At 34.2% G+C, this 26,616-nt stretch overlaps 1 protein-coding gene across 2 annotated transcripts in view; it reads left to right on the top strand.

The window, feature by feature from the left end:
- The window catches only part of MMS22L (MMS22 like, DNA repair protein), a 103,116-nt gene that overhangs the window by 34,093 nt on the left and 42,407 nt on the right, over positions 1–26,616 (top strand). For both annotated transcript variants that reach the window (XR_015714577.1, XM_087817523.1), the window contains exon 14: positions 1,207–1,710. Coding sequence is in view for 1 of the 2 variants with exons in the window: in XM_087817523.1 (XP_087673649.1) it covers positions 1,207–1,710 (504 nt within the window). In the remaining variant the exon portion in view is untranslated. The remainder of the gene's footprint in view (positions 1–1,206; positions 1,711–26,616) is intronic.

The raw sequence follows: 26,616 nt of genomic DNA, 5'->3' as shown, positions 1-26,616 counted from the left end.
CTTCCTCGGCCCACTAGCCCTTTCTCTAGCCCTCTTTGTGCATACACTGCCATCTGTCACTTGCTCAGCTTATGGGGTAGGAGTTCTCACAGCAGAATGCTTCTTATTGTAGGTAGGGACTTCTCAAAAAAATCACTAAATGAAATTCCTATTTGATTCCCACAATAATTCTTCCAAGGTTATAGTGAAATAGTTCGGATTTTTTATTTAGAATATACTTTTTTAGTGGTAGCTTCTGTTTGCTTGAACAGTAGTTTTTTCTTTTGATATATTTTCTAGTTTGTTTTTTTAACCTTAATTCATTTTATGGAAGACATAATTCTTAGAGCTCTGTTGCTAAACAGAATCATTAGAATTCATTCAATAACAAGTCTGTTTATTAGGAAATACTATATACTAAGCACTATAGTGGGCGTGATGGAGGCTATAAAGTTAATTAAACAGATCTTTATCAGCTCTATTATTTACAAATAAACAATTAACCACTCATGAACATTAATCATTTCTATTTTGAATAAACTAATTATAGAAGCTACAAAATTTAACATTTGTAAGTAGGATTCAAGATAAATGATTTTCAGTTCTAATCCCTTAATTGATGAAAGAAAAGTACATCAACTACTAAAATTCTGTTAAGTAGTATTGACAAGAGATTTTTAAATGGCTAGTCTTAGAAATTTTAACACTACCAATTTTTCTTTGTAAGTAAAAATAACTTTTCTATCACTTTGAATTGTCTTAGCATATTAATGCAGCAAGAACAAATCTTTGTGAGGGGTAGAAAGAGAAGTGGTTTAAGGAAATTGTTAGATAAAATTCCCCTGTTAAGAATTGTGTATAGCACATCAAATTGTACTTAAAAGATTATATATTCTTTCTTGTCAACAAAAATTTAAAAAGAAAGGTGATAGGGGACCAAACAGGAGAAGTCATGTGCTATATGCAAAGAACATTCCTACCGTCCTTTGGGAAAGCCCCTGAACCCTTTGACTCACTTATAGATGATCTGCTACATCATTGAGAAATTCAAAGGTAGGGTGTTCTGTTCATTTGTTTCTAGGTAGACAAAGTGACATGGCAACATTGCAGAAGTAGTGACTAAAAATTTACAGTAATGAGACTCGTGAATATTGAGCTAAATGCTATTTTAAAAGATGGATTTATGTGAATGAAATGGTTTTATTTAAGCAATTTTATGTTTTACAGAATATATTCTAAATTCCATCAAAAAAGAATGGAAGAACTAACTGTAGTTGGTCTGCAGAACTTTTTCAACCTTTTTCTACTGTTGGCAGCTGTTGCAGAGGTAGAAGATGTAGCAAGTCATGTTCTAGACCTCCTGAATTTCCTCAAGCCTGCCTTGAAAACATCACCTCTCATTTGGAAGGGTCAGGCAGCCTTCTTGTTGATGTATACCCAGAAAAGTCTGGACATTGGTGTTTTGGCTGAGAAATTTTCAGGTGCTTTCCAGGCAAAAGCAAGGGAGTTCTTGGTATCTAAGAATGATGAAATGGGACAAAGACAGACTCTCTGGACACTTATTTCCATCTACATCGATGGTGTTCAAGAAGTGTTTGAGACAAGCCATTGCTTGCATCCTTCCCATGAAAAACTGCTTAATGATGGGTTTAGTATGCTTCTGCCAGCTTGCCAAGAACCTGAACTTAGGACAGTATTGCACTTTCTACAGGCTGTTCTGGCCAGAATCAGGTATGTTTTCCAGTAATGTTCTAATTTATTAATTTGTTTTATATCATCACCTGTGTCAATTCTATATTAAAGTTTATCTTTTGACATACTCATGAAATCCATTGTAGAGACAGGAGTTGGTTTTATTGCTACATTGGCATAAATCACTAATTTCCAAACTGTTCTTTAAAGCAGTACTTCGTCAAAAGAAAGCTTATATGCTAACACATTAAACTAAACTCAGCAGCTCTGGGGCAGTCCCAGAGCTATGCCTTTTCACTCCTCCTTTCCTTTCTCTCTCTCTCTCCCCTAAAAGAGTATTACCTAGAGGTATGTTTCACATATTCTAAGCAAGACCTTGAGCTCAAATCTGAAGTGGCTTTTATGGAAACATATATAATTTATTGCCTATAAGATTTTGGCCACAATGTACCATTAAAAAAAAGTAAGTTTCTTCAAATATTTTGCTGCAGAGTTGTAGCCTCAACTGCCTGAAATGCTTCCAGCTAAAACAATTTATTCTGAGATTAAGATGGGATTGTTCTATTTATAATACCAATCACCTATACAAAACTTACTGTTTTCAGATCCAGTTAAATTATACAAATGTGCAGATGCACTCAGATCTGAACAATAATGAATAAGAACAGTAGTAATGACATTTTCTTTAAGGCCCTTTTTGCGTAACACTTTTACCTTTGAAGTACATGTACTTAAGTTAGATGCTACCACTCCGTGTAGTTAGTCACTGTCTCTGAAAAGTTAGGTAAAAGTTATGTATAAAAATATGATTTTATTTTAAATTGTGTCTGAAGTTAACGAACAGACTGCTTTGCTCTTCCTAATATCACATTACAAAAGTACCATAAGCCCGGCTGGGCGTGGCTCGGGTTGAGCGTCGACCTAGGATCCAGGTGATCAGGTTTTGATTCCCGGTCAGGGCACATGCCCGGGTTGCAGGCTTGATCAGTGACTCTCTCATCATTGATATTTCTATCTCTTTCTCTCTCCTTCTGCTTTCCTCTCTCTGAAATCAATAAAGATATATTAAAAAAAAAAAAAAGTAGCATAAGTTTTTCAAAAAGACTAAGCTTGACAAGATTTCTAAATTTGGGGAATTTATTTATTACCAATTCTGTTTACTTAATGTTTACTTAAAATTACTAATTTACTTAATGTTGGTCTGTGTGTTCGTAATAATTAATCGTCAGGTTTTCATTCATTAGGTTTTGTGCAGGTTTACTGTTTGTCTCCTCTCATCAGTTTTAAGTTCTAAAGGTTTAGCCAGAGTTCTTGATCAGATAATAATCTCCTTGTCCCCCAGTGTCAATTTTTAGATGGCTGGATGGCTGCAAAGTAAATGAATAACCAAAAGCTTTTTTTAGAAAAAGCTTTTACTAATTCTGCATCTTCTCCATGAACTGTTTGTTTTTAGTCTAGTTTATTAGATATACTTTCCCAAATGTCAAATTCATTTTGTTTGTACAATTTTTAAATAAGTCATAAGTAGTATTTCCCTGTGCTTCCTGGACTAAATTAGAAATTTCCATATTTCTGGCATCAGTGGTTTTTTATATTTGTCCAAATATACAAAACAGGAAGATGAGCTTAGCTTACTGGTCTAAACCGTCCTGGTGATGAGGAGCTATAGCCCCCCAAAATATATAGGGGCAAAGGAATAGAAAATGAAGCTGATAGTATGGACATCTTGGGAAGAGGCAGTCATGGAAACCAAGTGTCAGAATCTGTATATTTTTCTGCTTTTTCCATTGAAGATGGATAATTTCCTTTTAATCATCTTAATTGTATTGATCTTACATAGATTTTTTTTTAGAAACAAAGATTCATATCCCACAGATACTGTTAGTTTAGTTTTCTTAGTAATTTGGGGAAATCTTTTTGTTAAAATTATCTTTAAATTGCAAATATAGTGTTATTGGTAAAAGAAAAAATGTGAAGTATAAGGTGACAAGTTCCTTGTCCCACCTTTACTCCTTTATTCTCAACTAGAGGTGAGTTTGTCCTGTAGGAGACATTTGGCAGTGTCTGAAGGTTTTGATTGTCACTCCCTGAGGCTGGGGTGTTGCTACTAGTATCTAGTGGGTAGAGGTCAGGGACACTGCTAACCATCCTACGATGCATAGGACAGCCCACACAATCAGCGCCAGTGGTGCTGAGGTTGAAAACATGGATCTAGTTCTAATTCACGCAAGTAAAATGGTTTTTTACAGAACCTTCCTGATTTTTCCCCATTCCTAGGCTTAAAACAAAATGGATAATCTTTGTTCTGCAACCTCTTTTCATTTAGTATTTCCTCAGTAGCTTTCCATGTTAGTATATGAATGCCTAAGTCTTTTTAATGGCTGCTTTAATGTCTTATTCTATGAATGTACTAAACTTTATTTAACCAATCCTCAAATAATGGATGTTTATATTGTTTAACATTTTATGTTAATATAAACACAGTTTTACTCAACATCTTTATACATGCATTCTCTGTGTACTTGGGGAAGTGTATTTGCAGATTAATTCCTAAGAATGCATTGGTATATGTGAATTTTAAATGTGCATGGATATTACCAGATTTCCTACCAAAAAAATGTTGTGCCAGTTTTCACTCTCCCTAATGGTGTATAAGAAAGCCCCCTTTCTCATTTTTAGATTAGTGTGTGGAGTATATTTAGAGAACATGTGCTCTAAGAGACTAAATACAGGAGTCTGTTAAAAATGTTGATGGAAACTTGGTAATTGGAGAATGAGACAAAGGTTGGAGAGGCTTTCAAAATGGAAATACAAAGAAAGTAGTAAAATGGGAAATTATTATTTTTAAAAATATTCGTTTACTAACTTCTTTTTGTCTTTAACCTCCTCCTAACTGGAACTTTTTTGGTCATTCTTCAAAAGTAGTAACTAGAAACACCAGAATAAGTCTTGTATTCTTAAAAGATGTTCAGTTTACAAATACTATCTCATTTATTTCTTCACCAACCATGTCATCCCTGTTTATAGATGAAGAAATGAGATTATGGAGACTTTTTATTACTTTCCTAAAATAAGGCAAGTTAAGTTTCAGAATTGGCACCCCGACCTAACCACCTATACCACAGCCACCTTATACCATCTTTTTAATAGTTCACAAATAACCGAACAGAAACTAACCATACCACTACATTTTTTATAGATGAGGAGGTAATTAAATGAGCGAAACCTTATAAATAAATAATAAATAAATAAATAAGTGAGTGAGTGAGTGAAACCTGTAAACTGTTTGCAAACCTGAAAGTATAAAAGTAAATTTACAGTTGAGTACATGAAACACAGTTTATTTTTGTATTATTATTTTTAATTATTGTATTATTTCCCATAAGAACTACTGTAAACCTATTTTTGTCCCACCCTGTATACTTCTGAGTGTTTTTGCCTTTATTTTTGCTACTAAAAAAAGGGTGGTGATTTGTTGGGGAACTTTCATTACTTCATTTTCATAATTTTGCAAGTTAGATATTTTTTTAATGAGTCATTAGTTGGGAAAAATCACGGGTATGGAGACAAGTAAATCACATTTTATTTATAATAATAATTTATCTTTGGTTTATTAGCACCATTGCATCCATCTAACTTTCACTTCTTGTAATAAAAACAAATATTTACTCTTTACATTCAATTTAGTAGAAGTCCTTTGGCATTAAAGTCAAAGCTATTTCAGGAGTGTTGGGAAAATATTGCTTGCAAGTACCTTGGAAGCTATAAAGCATCTCTGTTAGTCCATGGGGATCACTATTCAGAAGTACTGAGGTAGGAATCAAGAGCGCATAATGAAGACTGTCCATTGTATAAGGTGAAAGTAAGTTTACATTCATGTTACTAGTATCTTTTACCTAGAACCACCTTGAGTTTATAGTTTGTTGTCACCTGGAGCAGGGGGCAAGGAGTATAATGTTGATCTTTAAAACCAGCCTATGAAAAAAGGACAGATATTTATGTTGTTAACGTTTAATTCCTTGCACAAATGTTTATTTTTGGTTTTTATACTGTTCAACTGTGATTGAAAACAGTTGCTATACGTGAATATCAAATCATGTATAACTTTCATTGCATAAAGTACAGATCGTGTTTAACTGATGGAAGTATGAGGTCAGTGTGTAAGAGTGGTGTAGTGATGTGCAGCTCTTAATTAATGCCGTCACAGTTTAGGCACTGTCATCTTTTAAAATTTCTGAAGCTTGTGTAGCAATTTGGACACAGTTCTTCAGTGAGATTAACTATATAATAAGGGGGGCTGTGACTTATGTAGTTTAATTTTATTTCATCAGTCTTTAGCACTACCAAGGTAGATACTGTCAAGGCAAACTTCCTTTCAGTTTGCCGCCTTAGGAGAAGGGACCCAGAGGTCATTCAGGATTATTTACCTTAAAGGAAAGAAGGAAAGAAGGGAAGCAGAGAGGGGAAACATGAGAAAAAGTCCGTTAAGTATTTTGATCATAGAGATGTGTTCCTAGTTTCTTCACCTAAAACCTGGAGCTTCATTGAAGATCTTTCCGTAGGAGTCTTTTGGATATGCTATAAAATTGTTACTTTTATATTATCAGAAAGTGCGAAACATTTTGGATAGTTGTAGAGCATAGGCTTTTTTTTTTTTCTTTTTAAGTTAAGAACACAGCTAAATTCTTTGAATTTTGGTTTAGATAGGGAAGATGGGTTACATAGATTGATGATATTTATTCTGGACTGCATCCCCGACAAGGGGAAGAATGAAATACTTTACCTTAGCAATCTCTTCTGTTTTCAAATTCAGGTGGGAATAGGTACCAGTCCTTGCATAAATATGTGTGCAAGATGTGTGAGTGTGTGTGTTGGACTGGGTAATAGTTTTATAACTGTATGACAGAGAAATTATAGGTAGGCAGGAACTAAGATCACTGATTAAGGGAGAAGCGGCTCCCTCTAGGCTGTTAAGAAATAATAACTTCATATGCCACTTTCTGCTAACTGGAGCTGATGGCTCACCAGAGCATTCTTTATTGCTGATTAAGTAGCATTATGAAAATACTGACTTGGTTATGTTAACTAAATGCCTCCGTGTGTAAAACTTCGAATGTCAAATAGTTTTAGCAGTCATCTTTAACATTTCACGTCACCTTTCGGGAATCACATTTCTAGTTCTCACTTGCTATTATTGGAGGTTAATGTAAAAATGCCAGTCTTTCATTTGTAGAGTTAGGTGTAGCCAAAAGCTTTTCTTTAATTATATCCATTCATGCTGCTATAGTTAAGGGTCTGTCAGCATTTCCATTATAAACCTCCATTTTCAGGGTTTTATAACACAGCTATGAAAATTAGCTTTGGGCAAAAACTTGACATACGAGGTCTCATGAGATTCTCCCTCCTCCCCATCCCCCTTTTTCATTTTTACTGAAGTAAGGGTGAGTGATTTCAAAATGCCTTTTGGCATCTGCAAATATCATTTGGAGTTTAAAAAGAAACAATAAATTTTCAGGCTTTGTATCTGTTTGTTCTACCACTTAAGGGAGGTTGTGGACTTATGAATTTAAGCCAAATGGATATTGATCAGCTGACATCCTATTTTGTATTAAACAAGAGTGTAGTTTCAAAGAAGTCTAAAGGCATTTGAAAACTCACCTAAAATGTTAAATATTGAGGCTAAGAAATAGTTCAAAAGGATTACTTTTTTTTGATACTCTATGTACTCAAATATAATTTCTTAAAAGATTAAAACTCTTTTTCCTGGCTCCACAATACATATATTTTTAAATCCCTTTTCCTCTTTTTCCCTTGAGCCTAGAAGGTCATCTATTTGTTATATATTTGTTTTGACATTTGGGATGGGTGTGTGTGTGAGTATGCACTCACAAAAACTGTTTATTGTTTCTCTCAAATATTTTCCATGCTCAGTAGTTCTAGTTATTTTAACCTTTATTGTATGGTATCATTTATTCTAAATGAAATTTTTTACATCTTCAGTGTGACAACTGGGGATTGTTTAAGTAGGGAAGGAGGCAGTACAAAAGGAATAGTCTCGTGAGAGTCTACTGTATGCCAAATAACTTACATGATTTTTCATGAAAAATGGAAAGGATATTCTTGACTGCATGCATGCCTTTTCCTCCTTTTGTTATTGGATGCGCTATTAGTTTGAATGAGTTACAGCTTTTAATTATTGAAGAATAGTTTACTATAAAATTTGAAACTGGATAGGACTTTTAAAGTAATTGAATCATGAGTTATTTGCATATAGGTTTTTTAGTATATCCCAGATTGCCCAAAGTATCTGCTGGTCTGCAGTTTCATCTTCATCTATATATATGAATATAAAATGAAAACTTCCACTCCTCCTTCATTCTAGCTACATATGAATTCCTCAGTAGCTGTACATAGTTAGTGACTACTGTAGTAAGTAGCAGATCTCTTGAACAGCACTGACTTTGAGGCTGCACCTATCCAGAACCTGGATCGTAACCTTTCAAATGCACGTTTTTTTCATTTACTGCTTTTTTATATTATTTTTATGTGAACAATATTGTTCTGTATTCCAAACTTATCTTGAAATGTATGCTTGTCTGTGTGTCCCCAATCTTGAATATTCTCTCTTCCCTTTGAATTTCCTTAGTAATTTTCTCTAATGCCCTTTATTGCTTTCTATGTTGTGTTGTAATTGTTTTTTACTGAAGATACATATTTATTAAACAAATTATTATTTAACAAATCCAGCTAGTATTTGTGAGTGCCTACTATAGCAGCCATTATAGGCACTTAGGGTAGGTATATCAGTGAACTGGTTAAATGCAGCATATCTGGTATGCACTCATTTATTACTTGAAAGATATACTGAGAAAATAGAGAAAGGTACTTAGGTAAGTGTTTATTCAAACCATTACCTCTTCACCATTTCAAAAATATTTTACTTTTTTTTGTTACTCAGTATTATTTGATAATGATTTATACTTGTTCCTAAATTTTTCCTGCTTATCCAACAATTCTAGCCTATATCCACATGAAAGTACACAGCAGTATATGTGCAGCCAGGCTATAGACTTAATGCTATAGTCTGAATTCTACCCCCATGTTTATTGCCTCCTAAGGACCACTGGGCAGAAGGGATCTCCAGAGAGATGGCAGAGTCCCTTCTCTAGTGAAAGATTTTTCGTGTTATTGGAAGATAAGACTCATGTCTACCCTTACTAAAAATTTTGGGACCATTTTTATTACTTTATTTAGCCAATTCAAAAGTTATCACCAGACTATTCTCCATTGAAATAGGAAACTTATGAAGTAAGTGGGCCTCTGAGCTTTTCACCTTGCTTTTAGGAGTTTTGAGAACCTGTCTAGTTCTACAGGCATACTTTCAATCTAAAAGTAGAGATTACCTGTCTTTGGATTGTGTTGAAGCAAGGTATTTGGAAGAGAAAACTGAAGTAATGGAGTAGAGGAAATAATAAAATAATTTAAGTCAGTTCCCCAGAATGGGAGATTCCTTATTAAAAGGGTCTATTGAGTGACTCCAGTGCAATGTAAGAAAAGAGACTCGCAGCGAGGCAGATCTGTGCGAAATTTAGAGTGCTGGGTACAAAGAAAGGTACCAGAGTTTCCATGGACTTCTTAGTCTTCTCCACCTTTTTTAGTTGTCTATTTTTTTTGTATTTGCTATGCCTCTAGTCTTGTTATCTCCAGTTATAAAGGTCAGATCTAATATGTAAAACCCCAGTTCCCAGTAACTATAAAATTAAAGAACGAAGACTAGAGCTTTATATTACATTTTCTTTTGACGATCACTCCTGTTTTTAAGAAGTAGATGAATGGAGCTTTATGATTCGGGTTCATAGTTGTTCTGAAAGTTTGAAGTTACTGAAAATCTGTTTTCTGAGACGAAACAGTAAATCCCCCTGTTGTAATTAGAGAGGAAAAAGAGGGGAGGTAAGGGTAGGGAAAGAACACTGACGTAGAAATTGAGATGAAGAATGTTGGGATGAAAGGACAAGGGGTAAAGAAGTATACTCTGTAAAGGAAACATTTTGTTCTCTTGAAAGTGGATCAGTTCAGTTGTTTGGGGAATAGAAGTGCCATGATTATTTTCTGTACCAAGCACTGGAATATTTCTCTTTAGCAAATGGTGATAAATCAAAAGATGTTGAGGTGAGGCGAAAGCTACTTTCCCCAATCTTATTTATGTCACCACGGTTCCTCGTCTGAACCCCATGGTTCACAATAGGTATTTAGACCACCCAGATCTTTGGAGCTTTGGATGAAATTCAGCAATGAGTTTGTGAGAAGGCATTGCTACTGTGCTCTTTCATGGCACCACACAGTGCTCTGCTGCTTCAACCAAACACATGTTGTCATAATAAATATATTGAAGGCTGGTAAATTCTATTCGTGACAGGATTGCTAAAGTTAACTCTTTTCCAACTGTGGAATGGGTAAAAACAGCTGAAATTGTGATTTCAGTAAGTGGAGACCCAATCTAAAGAAACTCAGTGAAATGCTATTGTGGGTTTTGATTATAAAAGGGAAACAGAGGAAGCAAGTGATAATTTAAGTTTTTATGTCCAATAAGTGTAGTACAATAAACTACTGGATGTGTTTTTTAATGATGTGATATGTCAGTGATGGAAGGAAACTGATCTCTTAATTATCCCATTAATTATTTTTGGATTAATAAGATCTCAGAAGGCACTATAAATTGTGGAAAAAGTAGATTCATTATAGTTTAAAAATATTTCTAGCTACCCTCACCATCCTCTGGTAATTACCCTAAAGTTATTTTCTTTAAGATGTGTCTCTTAGAAAACATCAGAGCACGTTTTTGTTTTATGATATGAATTTACTTTTGCCCCCATATGGCCTATAAGGAACAATTCCTTACCTTTTTCTCCATGCACCTTGTAGAGAAGGGTGAGTAATTGCTCTGTTTCAAATTTTATTTATATTTTAACAAAATTGAGAACAAATATAGAGTGAAACTAGCATTTGGGATTCTTAATTTCAATTGTTTCGTCTTTACCTTACAAGATATATATTTTTCTCTCTTTAGGATATCTCTTGTCAGATTTAAGGCTTATTTAAAATGAAAAGAAAGCTGGAGCAATTTTCTTTATTCCATTTCAGTCTCCTAAGGCCTATTTCCCCCTGGTGAGCTCATAGCAACAGGGGGGTTTAAGGGAATTCAGCTTTCTGCAAATTAATGTCTCACATCATGAAAATTCAGGACTTTTTTTTTTTTTTTATCATGAAAAGTAATACAGTGAGTGCGAGTATTATTTCTTGCCAGCGGGTGGAAGATGAATGATTTTGTCACAGTTTTACTGCTTGATGAGCAGTGTCCTGAGGGTCAGGCTTAAGTCTGTGTCACTATGCTGCTCATTACTCTTGAGCTAAATAAGGGCTGATTGGATCTAAATTGCCTAGCACATGGGCCACAGATGAGCTCAGTGAGCAGGGGATGACCTGCTATTCAGTCTGGGAGTAACCCCGGTGTGCAAATGCAGCATTAGAACACCGTGGGAGAATGAGAGGCTACCGGCTACTGCCAGCAAAAGAAATCGAAATGTAAAAACTCTTTGATGCTGTGATGTTAGAATTTGAAATGTAGGAAGTGACAGGTTGATGGTACTTATCAGCTTTGGCTGGATTAGAGAACAGTGTCATCTTGCTTATATAATGACAGAAGAATGAAGCCAGCAGCTAACTACTGTGCCGAGGAGAGCCGCTGCTGTTGCCACAGCCAGTCCTTGCTGCCTCCTACTGGCAGTTTTCCTGGAAACCAGTAAAAGATAATGAAGAAAAGACCCTCCTCTGTATACATCCAGGAATTTTGGCTCTGGTCGTGAAAAGCTGCCAGTGGTAGGATGCAAAGAAAAGGGTATTTTAGAGCATATGCAGTAGTGAGTGGCTTAAAAAAAATCATTATTGAGAAATTGATTGTTCCAGAATGTTCTAGTTAACCAAGAGTTGATCTGTTTATGAAGTGAAACTACCCAGGGCAAGAAATCCCAGTCTACTCTTCCTGGAACAGTGTTCTTTCAGGAGGCCTCAGTTGGGTTGGTTTATCTCTCAATTATGTATTTTTATCAATAACAGCATTTTGCTAACAACTAATCTTCAAAATCTAACAACAGACTGCCAGCCACAGTGTTAGCACAGTTTGAAAGATACCTGATACAAATACAAAGTGAAAAATGCCCTGGATTATGCAGTTTATGCTGCATAATTTCCCTTTTAGGGAGGGGTGGGATGGAAGGAAAAGGTTTCTCACAAAAGTCAAATGATTTTTAAAAAAGAAAAACCCTATGATATGAGACCTCTTTAGTTTCATTTTACTCCTGCAGTTGTAATTTTTAAAAAATCAATATTTGGCTATTATATGTTTGTGATACAAAGTTTTAAAATGTAGGTAACTTTATTTTTAAAAGTTATCTCCCCATGCTGAGAGAACTACTATTTATATTTTCTTATAGCTTTTTCCTATTTATATACATTTTTTAAATCCAAAATTGGGGTTAAATACTGTTAGTGTCTTGATTTTCTCACTTCATATATCATCAATGGCTTTTCTTATCAGTGACATCTGCAACATATTTCGTGGCTTCATAATATTCCACTATGTGTATATACCATAGTTTACTTCACCATTTCTTTGAAAACTAACCCTGTTTTGAAATTTCTACCATTAGATACAAAGCTGTGATGACTGTCTTTATATCTTGGCAGGGTTCATGGGTACTGTTATATAAACTGCACTGCACAATTCCAGAGGTACCATTTACAACATTACAAATGAGGCTTAGAATCTTCATGGACATGTTTGGTTTAAAATACAAAATCTTACATATAATTATTTTTTAAAAATTGACAGCCATGGTTTAATTATATTCAAGGTTTATACACACACACACACACACATATACACATAATTACATTACATCCTACAGAAGCAAATTCTTAACTAGTAGAAAACCTTAGACTGGAAAAATAAAAAAATTTCCCTTTAGAACAAAACTGTAGTTCTGTATGTTGAAAACAGTGATAGAAAGCTTCTAGAATTTGGGGTGAAATGATAGGTAAAAGGATTAGTTAACTTTCATCTTCCAGAATTAAAAAAATTTCCTACATTTGTCTGTATAGGTTCCTTACTATTTGCTTTAAGCCCTTTTTTTCTTACTATTAATATCAAATACAAAATAGAGTTTTAAATATAACTCTAAAGCACTTGAACGCTCTGGAGATTTTTTAATGCATTTCTTTTTTATTTTTATATTATCAAAATTCACGTATTCTGTTAAGAATGTAAATAATACAGAAACCTATGCTGCAGAAAATAAGTCATTCTGCTCCTAAATCTCCGTCCTACAGAGAGCACCACTTTTAACCCTGTCGAGAATATTCTTCCAAACTGCTGTTGCTTCTTTTATCCACACTACTTTTACCACCTCTCTTATTTTAAGTGGGAAATGTGAGATTATACCTTGTAAATTTCTGCAACTTCAGATTTTCTCTGCAATATCAAAGACATCTCTGTCTACCTAAGGCTGCATAGTATCTTTATAATAAGCCTTAATTTATTTCACTTCATTGAACATTGAGGAGCTGTACATAATTTTAAATTGGCTTGGTTCTTATACGTATCTGATTTTCCAAGATCCTGGTTGAAAATTTGGGTTGTTTAATTTACTTAACTGGAATATTAGTGGTAGTTCAATTTTGTGAGCTATTAATATATCTGGCATCAAAACCAGCAGAGCAGATTTCTATTTCAGTCATTTATTATGTGTGAATTATATATGGAATAATTAATTTCTTGTGCTGATAGTAAAAAATATTACTGTGTTTTTCAAAAGGTTGCAAATGTGAATTTTAATCCTGCCTACCACTCTCTTTCACTTTAATCTTCAGCAACTCATGTAATTTCTTTGAACCTCAATTTTTCTAATCTGTAAAATGTGTATAATAATACATGTTAAAGAGCTGGTTTGAAGAATAAAAGAGATATATATGTCAAGAGTCTAGCAGAGTTCCTAATTTTGAGTGCTTTCCTTACTGCTTGTCCATTGGTTTCAGAGAAGTGAAGTAAAAGAATGTATATTACAAGTAAATTTAACATCCAGGGCTTATTCCTAAATTAAAATTTTTTTAGAGCTTCATTCTGAATCAGTTCAGTGAGTGGTATTCCACAAAAAAGAATACTACTTTTCCTTGAACTAAAAGCATAAGTTGCTCTACTTTCTTAGTCATATCCTTCCTTCCCCCTTTTTTTCTCTTGGCTGAGAGAATTCTGGCTGTATTGATTTTTGTGCCTGTGTATGAAACAAATAACTGTATTTTTAAGCCAATACACCCTTACCGGGTGTGCGGTAAGTACCTGTTGTGGCAGACTTTGTGCTGGTGTTGGAGAAAATAGAGACACATAAAATCAGATTACTGCTCACAAGGGCCCCACAGTGTAGTGAGTCAGACATATAAACAAATAAAATGCACTATGATCAATAGATGTTGAAGAGACTCTTCTTAAAACTCTCCTTTTGTCACGGAATTTTATCTGAGATTTCCCTATACAAAATAAAGTTTGTGATTATATGGCAGTAAATCAGCCACACTGTGTCACATAGTGATTTGTAGCAGGTGTATTAGAAGGTTAGATAGCAGCTCAGCAGTTGTTTTTGACATCTTTAACACATTCTCATAACCTAGTTACTTGTAAACATATGTAAGGGAAATTGTTAATTACAGCACTGTGTCATTGGTAATGTTTTTCTTCATTTCTTTCTTTTTCTATATTTCTTTCACTTGACATCAGTTTATTTTTTTTCTATTTTCATTCTCTGAAACTGTAACGTTCCTTTGCTGTACTCCTCCCCCCTTTTAAATGTCCTAAAAACTCTTAATCTTATGATACAGTGTACTTAGATAATTTAATGTGACAAAATAGAATACAAACTTAGTACGTAGCATTGCATTGTGCACTTTTAAAAGTTTACGTTAATGCTGTCAGACCAGAGATACTGAATATTGCTTTCTTCTTTTTGTTTTTATGCTTTTGAGATATACTGACAAAGAATCTGTGCTTTAGGGAAATGAAGGTTTTAGCAAAGAACAAGAAATATTTGGTTCACAAAATGCAGAATCCAGCATTGAATAGTGAAGGGATACACCTGGCCCAGGCAGCCACCGTTTCAGATTGAAATAGAATGATGATGTTCTCTGGGTAGAAGGCCTCCAGGAAAAGATGGGGAAAGAAAAATTATTTTTCTAGGTTCAGAGGAGAGTAAGCAATTTTGCTATAAAATGACTTTTTTTTTAAAGAGTCTATAACCCTGAATGGGAATTATTATAATGACTTCTCACTAAGTAACCTTATTTGTCTTTTACTATTAATTTTCCATAGAAAATTATGTTAAATTCATCAATATTATGAACAGCATGTATGTTTGTAATATATAGAAATTTGCATTTTAAACATTTCTTTTTGGATGTATAGAAGTTTTAAGCATTTTATGTATATAAATGTCACAACCTATTTAAAAATGTTATAATACACACAATTAACAGTTTTTGTCTTTTGGTTCCCTAGGAGGAATTCCAGTGTAATTCAACAAATGTTTCTGGAGTACTTTCTGTGTCTCAAGACTGTACTAATTAATAAGTGTTCTGGTGTAGTTGAAAATGTATCCTGTAGTTGTAGAGCTTGTAGCATAGTGGAAACCAGCTATTTAGTACCTCCAAGTTTTTATATCCCAGTCTTTTCTGAATTCTGAAATGCATTGACCATTAGTTTGATCATATATATGGAATTTCTTATACTGTTTTCTGAAGACCACTCATGTAAAATAGTAGGTGTTCTTGAGAATATAAGAAATTCCATATTGGGTCAAATAATAGTCCAGCCTTTATAGAATTACATTATAGTGGAAATTTTGTGATAAGATGCAGTCATATATCCCTAATTTCCTAGAAGACAAGTGCCTTTTTCCTAACTTAAAGATATTAAACATGGTCCAGTCTTTCCATTATTTCCATAGGGACTGTTATAGTCATGTCGTAGGCTGACCCCCATATTTCAGTTTTCTCATCTAAAGGGTAAAGGAATGGATTAGATTAGATCAGTGTTTTTAACTCTGTCAATTATATATTGAATACTTCAATATTTTTAGGTAAATTTACTTCTCATTAAAGTTGATAAATGAAATGGAATTATAATTTATACTGCCAGCATGATTAAACTAAGTTTTACTTAACTTTATTTTGTCTTTTACTTATGTAGAGCTGGTTTTCCCCCCACATGTTTTATGTAGCATGCACAAAATAAAAATACAAAAACAAGAATGACATGAAGGAAAGATTCTTTTTAAACGCCAACTTGCAGTGCTACAAATACTATAAAATATTTTTACTTTGGCCAATAGATAGTGATTTTTAGTTATACATTTAAAAAATAACTTAGTCATTAAATATTGAGGTGGCTACCTTGTGCATGATATTTTTTATATAGAGGCATAATAAACCAAGTATTCATTTATTATAAAACAACATATTTAATGAGGGATTCTTATTTGCCAGGGCCTTTAGGTAGTTTGAGTTCTCATTTTCCTGTGCTTTAGCAGGGAAGAAAGATTTGAAGCATTATAAATGATAAGTAAGTAGGTTGAGTGGGGGAAGGGTAGCTGAATACCTAGGCATATATTTTTTGGATGCTTTATGAGGACTTTTCTTACCTGATGCTAGGTAGGACTTGAGAGAGGCACCAGATATTCTCTAGCTAAAAATAAATGATATCACAAACAATATAAGAAACATTAATGGGAAATTGTAGTAATTTAGTAAATGGGATTATACAGTAACACTTACTGAGCTCTACTAATGCAAAATACTTCTTTGTATGGAAAAAGATACAGACTGTTCTTAGGGAAATTATTTTTTATTTATTTATTTTTATTTTTTTTTATTTATTTTTTTAAATATATATCTTTATTGATTTCAGAGAGAGGAAAGGAGAGGAAGAAACATCAATGATGAGAGAGTCATTGATTGAGCCCACAGCCCGGGCATGTGCCCTGACCGGGAGTCGAAGAACCCTGATCGCCTGGATCCCAGGTCGATGCTCAACCGCTGAGCCACGCCTGGTCGGGCGGGAAATTATTTTTTAGTAAACAAGACATATAAATCTAGTGTATTTCAAAGTGAAAATAAGTAATGAATACTACAAGGTATGTCATTTATCAGTAGGAGAAAGAGGGAAAAGATGGGATGAGAGGTTTAGGAAAGATATACACACACACGCACACACACACATATATGAAATAGGTGGCATTTGAACTGGGTGTTGAAGGAGAAATAGAATTTACAATTGTAATGAGGAAGGAGACTGCCAGGAGAAAGGATAGGAAAGGCTTCTTGAAAAGGGTGGGATATAAGAATGGCAATTATGTAAGTTGTATAAGGAAGGGAGGAAAATGCTAGGATAGGAGAGTGATCTAATAAGAATCAGAAGTTGTAAGGAGTTAAATATTTTGGGGGGCTGATGAAGAATTAGTTTGATGAAAGACGAGGATATGTACTTTAGTAGAAAGGCAACACCAGATTTTGAAGGGCTTTGAAATTAGGGCAAGAGTATAGACCTGGATGAGCAGGAAATTAAGGAAATATGCAACTTCTCTAAAGAGTTTCCAGGCTCCCCAGGCAGAGCAAGTGGCTTCCCCCCTGGTGCACCCTGTACATATTTGTATCACCCAGAGCATTTATTGGTTGAAATGTCATCTGTTGATCCGTCTCCTTCACTAGAATGATACTTTTTGAGGTCAGGGAATCTGTCTTTATATTTTTATCTTCAGTACTAGGTATCCAGCTAAAGTGCCTGACATACAGGGTTGTTTAATAAAGTTTTTGAATGAATGGATGAATGAATGAATGATAATTATATAGATAGTTCTGGCAATAATACACATGATGGATTGAAAGGGAACTTGAGGCAAGGATACTAGGTAGGAAGCCGTTGTGGTTAAAAAAAAGATTAGTAATACAAAAATATATTTTGAAAAACTAAAAGTAATTTTAAAGCTACAATATGGTAGGAAGAGTTATATTAAAGGAACTACAAGTAATTAAAAAATACAGTAGGGTAGGAAAGAGTTTTGAAGTTGGGACTGATTGATAAAAGGGAATAAAAGAAAGTGATGATCTGATGACTCAGGATAGTGCTTTATAGTCAGGCAATAATATTTAAGCAACATTTTGAGCAATTAGGGAAATTTTATATGTGGCTAATTTTTCCAGACTGCTAAAATTTTTCATTAATCCTGTAGTCTAGGATTTCTCTCATTGGTGCTTTTGACTACATCACCCTAAGGATGTCATTCTATTTCAGCCATATAAATGCCAGAGTTGGTAACTTTTAATGACTTCCGTTTCACATACCTGCACAGTTCTCTTCTTTGTGTACTGTTGTCCTATCATTTTGGAGGGGATAGCCCTAATATGAGGCCTACCTCTTAATTTTGGCATTCCTTTAGCAAGCCAATTATGTATCTGTTGTCTCTTCAATAACAGAAGGTCTTGTGATCTCTGGGCAGGGTTAATTAAGCCTTCGGGCGGTGCTTGTTACAGAGATCTGACTGAGAATCTGCCTGTGACTGGAAGACTCTGGCATGACCACTGTATTGCCCCTAACCAAAAGGGGGTGTGGGGAGCTCAAGTAAGCCTTACTCTATAGCTTCTGAAAGTTCCCTTTTGAAATGGGTTGATGACCTTTAACAGATGGCTACATTTGTGTGAAAATTTATCTTTTGTAGTTAATATTTTTCTTCCAAAAAGCACACTGTTGTAATGAAATTATGTTTTCAGGCTATAAATGCATCTTAATTCCTATGACTTACATGTATTACATTTAAGTGTAACACATGGCATTAGGCTGGAGACTTCTGTTCCCTATTTATATACACACATAATTGTCCAGTGTTGCATTTGATACCTTTGATGATCTCTCTCTGAATCCAGAAGTAATATGTTTCCAAAGCATGTTAATCAGAAGCAAACCTGATGTAATCATCTGCTCTGCTATAATTAACTTACACTAGAAAATTCAATTATGGCACGATGAGTGGAACATTTTTCTTATCTTTTTGAAGGACTTTACCACAAACTTTTATTACCTGTGTGTTTAAAATAGAGTTCCCACAAAGGTTACATTTTTGACTCTAGCTTAAAGTGCCATGGTTTCACCTGTGCTATAAAATACTGTAATTTTAAAGATACTGGATGTCTTATCTTGGCTTTTACTTGTCTTTAACTTGTATTAGGCTATATTTTATTTTTCATTTAATGATGAGAACTCCTAGGAATTGTTAGCACAACTTAAAACTTTTAAGTTTCTGAGGTATTACATCTTTAAAAAGTAATTTTTGATAACTGTTATTTCATCTAAAATCTAAAAGTTAGACAGTATCCAGCCTTATTATACCTCTTGAGTAAGTTTGATGTGGTCCTGACAATAGATGTTTAGTGGTTTCTTTTAATCATTATTATGTCACATTGAAAATTTTATTCTGCCTATCCCCCAACCCCTTCAGAAGACATCCAAATGCTTCATTTTCTTTTGAGGCAAGTTAGAAATGAGGTGTTTAGGGGTTTTGTTTTGTTTTGTTTTGTTTTAACAAAGAGTAAAAGCTCCCCTCTCCCAGAGTATACTTTGATAGGCATGTAGTTTGACTCATAACAAAAATGATGATATATGCAAACTCCATTGAATTTCTTTGTTTCCTGTAAGACAAGAATATAAGGATATAAAATAGAATTTTATTTTATTATAGTTCATTGTAAACAGTGTGTTAATATAGCACTTCTATTGAAGTTTTTGGTTTTGTTAACAATGTATATCCCCTTTGGAAGATGTGAAGTGTAAGAAATGTTTTCATTTTACTGCAGGTGTTTGCATGGACATGTCGGGGTTAGGAGACCAATTTTGAAAACTCTAGCCACCTTTTTCTTTTTTACCTTCTGTTAAATGTGTTCTGTAAATTGTGCTTCTAGAAAGGTAGGGGGAGTGTGGTAAGAGAAAAGTAGAGAAATTAAAACTCATTCCAATAAAATAGTTTAATTTATGCCTCTGCAGTTAAGCAGTGCTCCTGGTTAACAGAAATACCCTTCAGCTACACAGGATTTTGAAGGGTTGGAGGGCACTCATTTGCACATAAATAGCCATTAACTGATAAATTCCCAGAGGTCTCCTGTTGCATGTTGGTGGTTCTGACCTACTTAGCTAGCTTAAATTTGTTTTACAGAATTATTATAATTCTATCCTTGGTACTTAAACTTTGTGATTAATGCATGCCTCACGATACAATTAAAATATAATTACATAGTTTTGCAGTTTCCTATTGTGTTATTACAAAGATCTGGATTTTGCAAATATTAGAAGAGTTAAGATTTCGATATTTATCACTTTTGCTGTTATTATGTGATTATGTTAAAAGGGACCTTTTTATATCTGAAGAATGGATTGGAGAGAGGTGACTCATTAAATGCAGCATTTTTTCCCTTGCAAAGAATTGGATCAGTTAATGTTCGATCACTTTAGTATGTTATCTGGATTGACAAGTCCCAGGCATACTTGATTATCTTTTTCAAATGTTTCTAAAATACAGTAGATCCTTGACACATTTTCTTCCAGAAATAATTTTGGGGTAAATGTTGGGAGGCAGTAGAAAAACACCAGGTGGGACTCAGTGGATCTGAATTTCGCTGCCGACACCCATGTTCCAGGGTTTGTGTCCTTGGCTGTACAGTGAGTAGTTTTGACTAGAAGGGGTTGGCAAACTAAGGTGCAACTAACCAGTTCTGGCCCATGGTCTGTTTTTGTTCAGTCATTGAGCTATCAATGGTTTTTACAGTTTTAAAGGTTTGTAAACTGGCAAGAATATGTGGTACCATATATGGTCGCAAAGCCTAAATACAAAAATATTTTTCCAACTCTGACTAGATGTTCCATAGAATTACTGGGATTCAGCTTTAAATTATTAGCTGATTTTTTTTCAATGCTGGTGTTTTATATATAGCCCTGCACATCTGTTTTGGTTTCATTTCTTTCATGTTTAGTTTGTATAGTGATCTGTCATGTGATACCCAATACCTGTATCTTCAGTGTCCGTTATACATCCAGCTAGTATTCTTATAAACTTGGGAGTGGTGGCTACTTTCTAAAATTTATAACTTGAAATTTAGCTTTCTGTTAAAGGAAGTTTCCAGTAAAATGAGATAATAAGGTGTTAGTTCTGTTGAAAGGAAGGAAAAGAAATGCTTATTTTGAAATAATTTTCTCATTTTTGAGCACTTTAAAAGTTGTGTTCTGTTTTATGGAAAAGTTAAAAATAAATGTTAAGTAGTATTCTCTAATGAACTGCAGAAATCTTTTCTACATATTTTTTCTGAATATCACTGTGGGCCAGCATATGGTAGTGTTCACAGTATGGCTTGGCATTCTCCCTTGGTTGTTGAGCATGGAAATGTGGGCCCCTGTTAAAGCTTGGGTGCATTTGAGTGGTGGTCAGCTGCTACATCTGGAGGAATTCAACACCATATATTGTTCTCTGGTTAGTATGCATTAAAGAGACTGAGCTAAGTAATTTTAAACCATTTTTATTTGATATTGTGGGGGGAAAATTGGGCCCTTCAAGAAAAAAAAAAGGTTGGTAAGAAATAGGAGCCGCTTTGTAAAGTTGGCCTGCAGTCCTCACATTTCTCCAGAGAGAAAATGGTTACCCTGTAATAATCAGCCTAATGAATTCAGAAATTCATTGATTGTCCCAGCTCTGGGTAGATTAGGTAGAGACTTGCTTCAAGGAGTGGAATTTATGAAATGTTTGCTGCATCCAGCAAGCAGAGCCGCTATGATACAGCTGCCTCCTCAGTGGTTTGCTTTGATCCTGTGGAATGAAAGGACAGGAGGATCAGCTCAGGTCTAAATGAGATTACAGCTGGTTCTGCAGCTTATCTGGTCTATTGCCAACTAGTGTGGCTTTGCACGTCCTAAGGGGTTTACAACAGAAACTGTTTATTGAGTAGCATCGGTTTACTCAACACAAGCAGGCTAATCCTTCCCAGCCTCAGCATGTTGTAGAATTGTGCAGGAGCCAAACCAAAAGCTGGTGTAGCCAGGCCCTCCAGAGCCCTTTGTCTCGCTCTATATTGATTTTTACCTGAGTTAAAGACAGTAAAAAAAATAAAACCAATAGCCAGTCCTATTGTGAACAAAAGGTTAATCTCATCTAAAATCTTACAAAAAGCATCTGTTAACCCTAGAAAGGACAACCTCCTTCCCTTTTTTCACTTTCTAGTCAAGTGGGATTTTCTAGTTTCGAATTTTGAAGAACAAGATAAGAAAAACAGCTTAAAAGGTCTTGCTAGGTGTCCCAAGTTAAATGCTTCAGTCTCTCCTAGTAGCACTATAACAAATGGCTTTGTGTGTAGAATATAGGATGATTTGTTTCTGAATGGTAGGTTTTTGCTTTATACCCATTCTGCATGCTGCAATCATCATTTGTTTTAATGTGGCAAACAAAATGCATGAGGACAAAGCTGGGCACCTTGATTAAGGAAAAGGGCTGAACTGCCAGGGTTAATGATCAGTAAGATCCCTTGATTAGTAGTTTATTTCTTTCATGAATAAAGACTGGTGAATAGGAGTATTATAAAGATATGCCTGTTATAAATAATTCTGTGTGTGTTTAAGTTTAATTTCACTATTTTATTTGGTACTTTTTTTAAACCTTCAGGTGTAAGATTTTAATTACTACAGTCTCATCTTTAACAAAGATCCTCAGTGTGGCTTATGGTGGAAAATGATCCAGAACGAGATGTGGATTACAATTCTATTTTCGTTACTTGTTGATCAAGTTATTTAACAGTTGAGTTCATTTTTTTCCATCACCAAACTGGAGATGATATAATTTACTTTGTAGTATCTAGTCAAACCAAATTAGAAAAGAGTAGAAAGGAACACTGAGTTAATCAGGTTAGTCAAGACTACTGTAGTTGCTCAGGAGCCCAAAGGCATTGAAGATATATGCTAGAGGGATATTTAAAAGTCATATAACAGTAATTGCGAGAGCTGTCCTCTGTATATATGTCAGAAATGCCCATTGCCATCTTTAAAGGTGTATGATTTTGGAGGCAAATAGAGAGGTTTTCAGGTAAATATCTTTCCCTGAGCTCATAGCAGTAGCCATGAGTATGAAATCTAGGCTAGTTTAAAATTTCTCAGAGGGCTTGAATAGTAAACTGTTATTTAGGATAGGCAGATGCGTCATTTACTCACGTCCCTTTCTGCTTGAGTGATGGATTACTCAGTTGCTTCATTCAAGCAATATTGATGAGTAAATACTGTCAACTGTGTTAAGTACTAAGTAAAAGATAAAGGTAAATTATTTAGGAAGAGTTCAGTGCTCTCTCAGTTTACTTTCTCCTAATTGGCAATGAACATGTACCCTCAGCTATATGTAAGCACAAACATGTTACTATGGAAACATTTGGAGGCTTTCTAAATGTACTATGTGATGGAATCAGCTAAGACTGATGTTTATCTTAAACACTCAGTTTGTCCAATATTTAAACTTAATGGACAAGATGTGTACCAGTTGAAAATGTAATATTTATCCAATCATTTCTATTCTATCAAGCCTGGCTCTAAAGCAATAGGTTGCACTCATAGAGTAATAAATTTTTACTGCATTTGGAGATAAAGGCTATTGGTGGTGATTGCTTAAACTCTTTTTGCTCATTCATCTGAATGGTGCAAATCAAAGCATTTTGTCAGACTGTGAGAAGTTTCACCTAGATATTGCTTCCCACACACGCAGGTCACCCTATAAATTACGTTCACGGTTTTACAGCAGAGCTGGTGCTGGAAGTTAAATTGATGCCCACTGGTGGAACTCGTAAAACATTTTCCTGTTAACACGGCTAGGCAGAGTTGACATTGTTGATGGTGGGTTCGATCTAATAAACCATTGGTTCTAACAGTGATTTTTGCTGTGTTTCAGAGGTGATGATGATACAAGTGTAGTGATCCAACAGTTCTTCCTGAATGACAGAAAATTAGTTCTACTGTCTATATTACCAAATGCTGAGAAGAGTAGGAGTAGGGGGTTATTGGAGCCTAATATAGCCTTATGTTCTGAAAGATGATGAATTATAGAAGCAAACTCTTTAACTTGATGTACACTTCTTCACAAAGAAAAAATACTGATTTTTCTCAAAAGAATGTGTTATATATCATCTGTTGGAAATTTGGAAATAACCTTGTTATTACCTTTTTATTCAAATATGTAGGTTGTGCCCTCCTTTCAGAATCTTCTACAGGGATGCTTTTAAGCTGATTATCATTTCTGAAAGGAAAGTAGTTTTAAATTTGGTTACCTTTTTCTTTGTTTCTGTGTTCTCTAAAGTTGCGTTCCTATAAGGAATTTAAGTTTTAGCAAAGGTTTTTAATTGTGAACCGCAGCAATGGTCAATCTGAACATTTTTTCCCCACAAGATAAATTTCAGGGGTTAGTTTTCTTTTTTTGGTTAATAAACAATGGAAACTATATTAAAATTTATTTTGAAGTATTTCTTTTTTGGTCATAAAGCTGTATGAAGCTTTGATCCTAAAGTTTCATCTTGTTTGAAGTAAATTAGTTTTCCCCATTTCTAGTTAAAATTCACAGTATGCTAAAACAAAGTCTTACTTTTTTATCACTATAAACAAAGACCTTTCTGTTTTTCCCCCTTTTTTTTTTTTGTGGTATATATGCTCCTATAGTTTTCTTGCACATTTATACCCAGTTGCTGATCTTCCTGTATTTTGGTTTCATTTTATGAGATATCATAGATCTTTTATTCACCACTTCTTATCCCAGTATATGCATAATTTTTTTACGTGAGGCGTGCTTTTTTGATGTGCAGATAAATGTTACCAGTGGTGCTATGCAGATGAAACCTGTCATGTACAAATAACATGTATCAAGCCCCCAAGCATGCAGAACTAGAAAAAATGGCTCATTTGCTGAAACCTTTCAAAAAGAAACTAGTGACATAACAAAATCCTTTGAGGCTCTCAGCCCCTATAATGGAGCTTCATACTAACCCTCACAGATCACTGACTCAGTGGGTAATCTTTTAGGAAAACTTTTTCCCCTTCTATCTTTTCTTCCTTTTTAAAGAATTACAGTAAAATAAACATGGCAAATAGCATCTCTAGAGAGAAATGTGTATATAACCAAGTATGTGGAATAACTAAATTAAAATTAAGAAATGTATTAACGACTGTTAAATATAGATTTCTTCTAAACAAGTTTATACTTTAATTTCTTTTTGATGACTTTGATGATTGCTTTTATACATTGACTAGTAACAGCTTTTTCTTTATAAAATTCAGATTAAGCTTTTCTTTTAGGTTAGTGTATTTGATACACAGACATTACAGCTGGGTTGTTGGAGACAGGAGAGGCAATGAGTAGGAAAATAAAAGGAGGATTCAGGGTAAGAAATCTAGAGGAAACATTTAGCTTGTACTTAGATGTTTATAAAGTGGTATAAGAAGAATGACAGATCTAATTGGTAGGTTTCAGTTCATTTGAGATAGACCTTTTTAAGACTCTCATAAAACTATAGCCTCTCGTCATAAAAATAAACAAACTTACACATACAAACTTTACACATAATTTCAAGGGGTTTATAAACTTCTAACCCATAACCCAAAACCTATATCCCAGGTTTAGCATTATATTACGGTGGTGACTAAGCTGTTATTTCTGTTAAAATTTGATTATATTTTTGAGAAAGAAAATTCTTTCTGAAACATTTCTGGGTCCTTTTTGACTGACTGTTTTGAACTGAAAACCTAGTCACTATTGGAGCTGAAGATAAGGTTTTTAGATCCATTATCACAATTGGCAGTGGTTAATAGTGTCTTATTGTTTAATTTACTGCATTTCTTGAGTGTAAGAGAAATATTGAGGATGCAGAATGCTTAAGAGGTTTTAGAAAAATTATTTATCAAAGAATGCCACTTTTCTCAATGCATTAACTATTGTAATTATACATTGGTACAGTCTTTTGACTTAGAAGTGGATTTGATTTAAATGGAGGGAAAAGAGACTGGACATTTTCAGTATTTATTGAAACACCTAGTCCATTAAGGTAAATTACAGAGCAAATTTCACTGTGACAGGAGCATTTGGGTGCACGTAGTTAAAGAATCAGTCAACATTACCATTAGACTCTTTCTTTTGGGGAATTTATTACCACCAATTAGGAAAAAGTACTCAAAAATGGAATTTAGCCCTAGCAAACTTGTGGTGGAATATTTGACCTCAAAAAATGTTTGAGTCTTTACCTTTAATAAAATGATCCTGAATTCTTTTAAGCCAAAAGCACATTCCCCTACTTGTTTACTGAACACAAGTAGTAAAATACACTCTAATAATTGCAGCTGTTGAGGATAGAGCTGACTGTGTGTAACTGAGTACCTGGAATAACTAAGTTAAAATTGAGAAATTTATTGACTGTTAAATACAGGTGTGTTCTGAACAAGTTTATACTTTTATTTCTTTTTGATGATTGATCTTATGGACTGACTAGTAACAGCTTTTTAAAAATAAAATTCAGATTAAGCTTTTCTTTTAAGTTGCTGTATTTGATATACAGAAAGGCCTGCTGGTGAGATGGTGAGAATTAAGTTAGTTTTTGGGAGATGTTTTTCTTAATTAGCTTTAAAAGATGGTCTCAGGTTCACAAACATATTAATTACTCTATTTCTAGGGAAAATTTAAATAAAACTTGCTTTAAAAAAACTGTTGAAATGTGAAAGCAACAGAACCGAATAAAATTTATGGAGAGTAAATATGATATGAAACATAAACTGTCTCAGTACATGCTTGATATAGC

This window comes from Miniopterus natalensis, chromosome 5, assembly GCF_054644295.1.
Source record: "Miniopterus natalensis isolate mMinNat1 chromosome 5, mMinNat1.hap1, whole genome shotgun sequence".
NCBI lineage: Eukaryota > Metazoa > Chordata > Mammalia > Chiroptera > Miniopteridae > Miniopterus > Miniopterus natalensis.
Note: the sequence above shows the minus strand (reverse complement) of the source record. Positions and strands in the feature narration are given on the sequence as shown.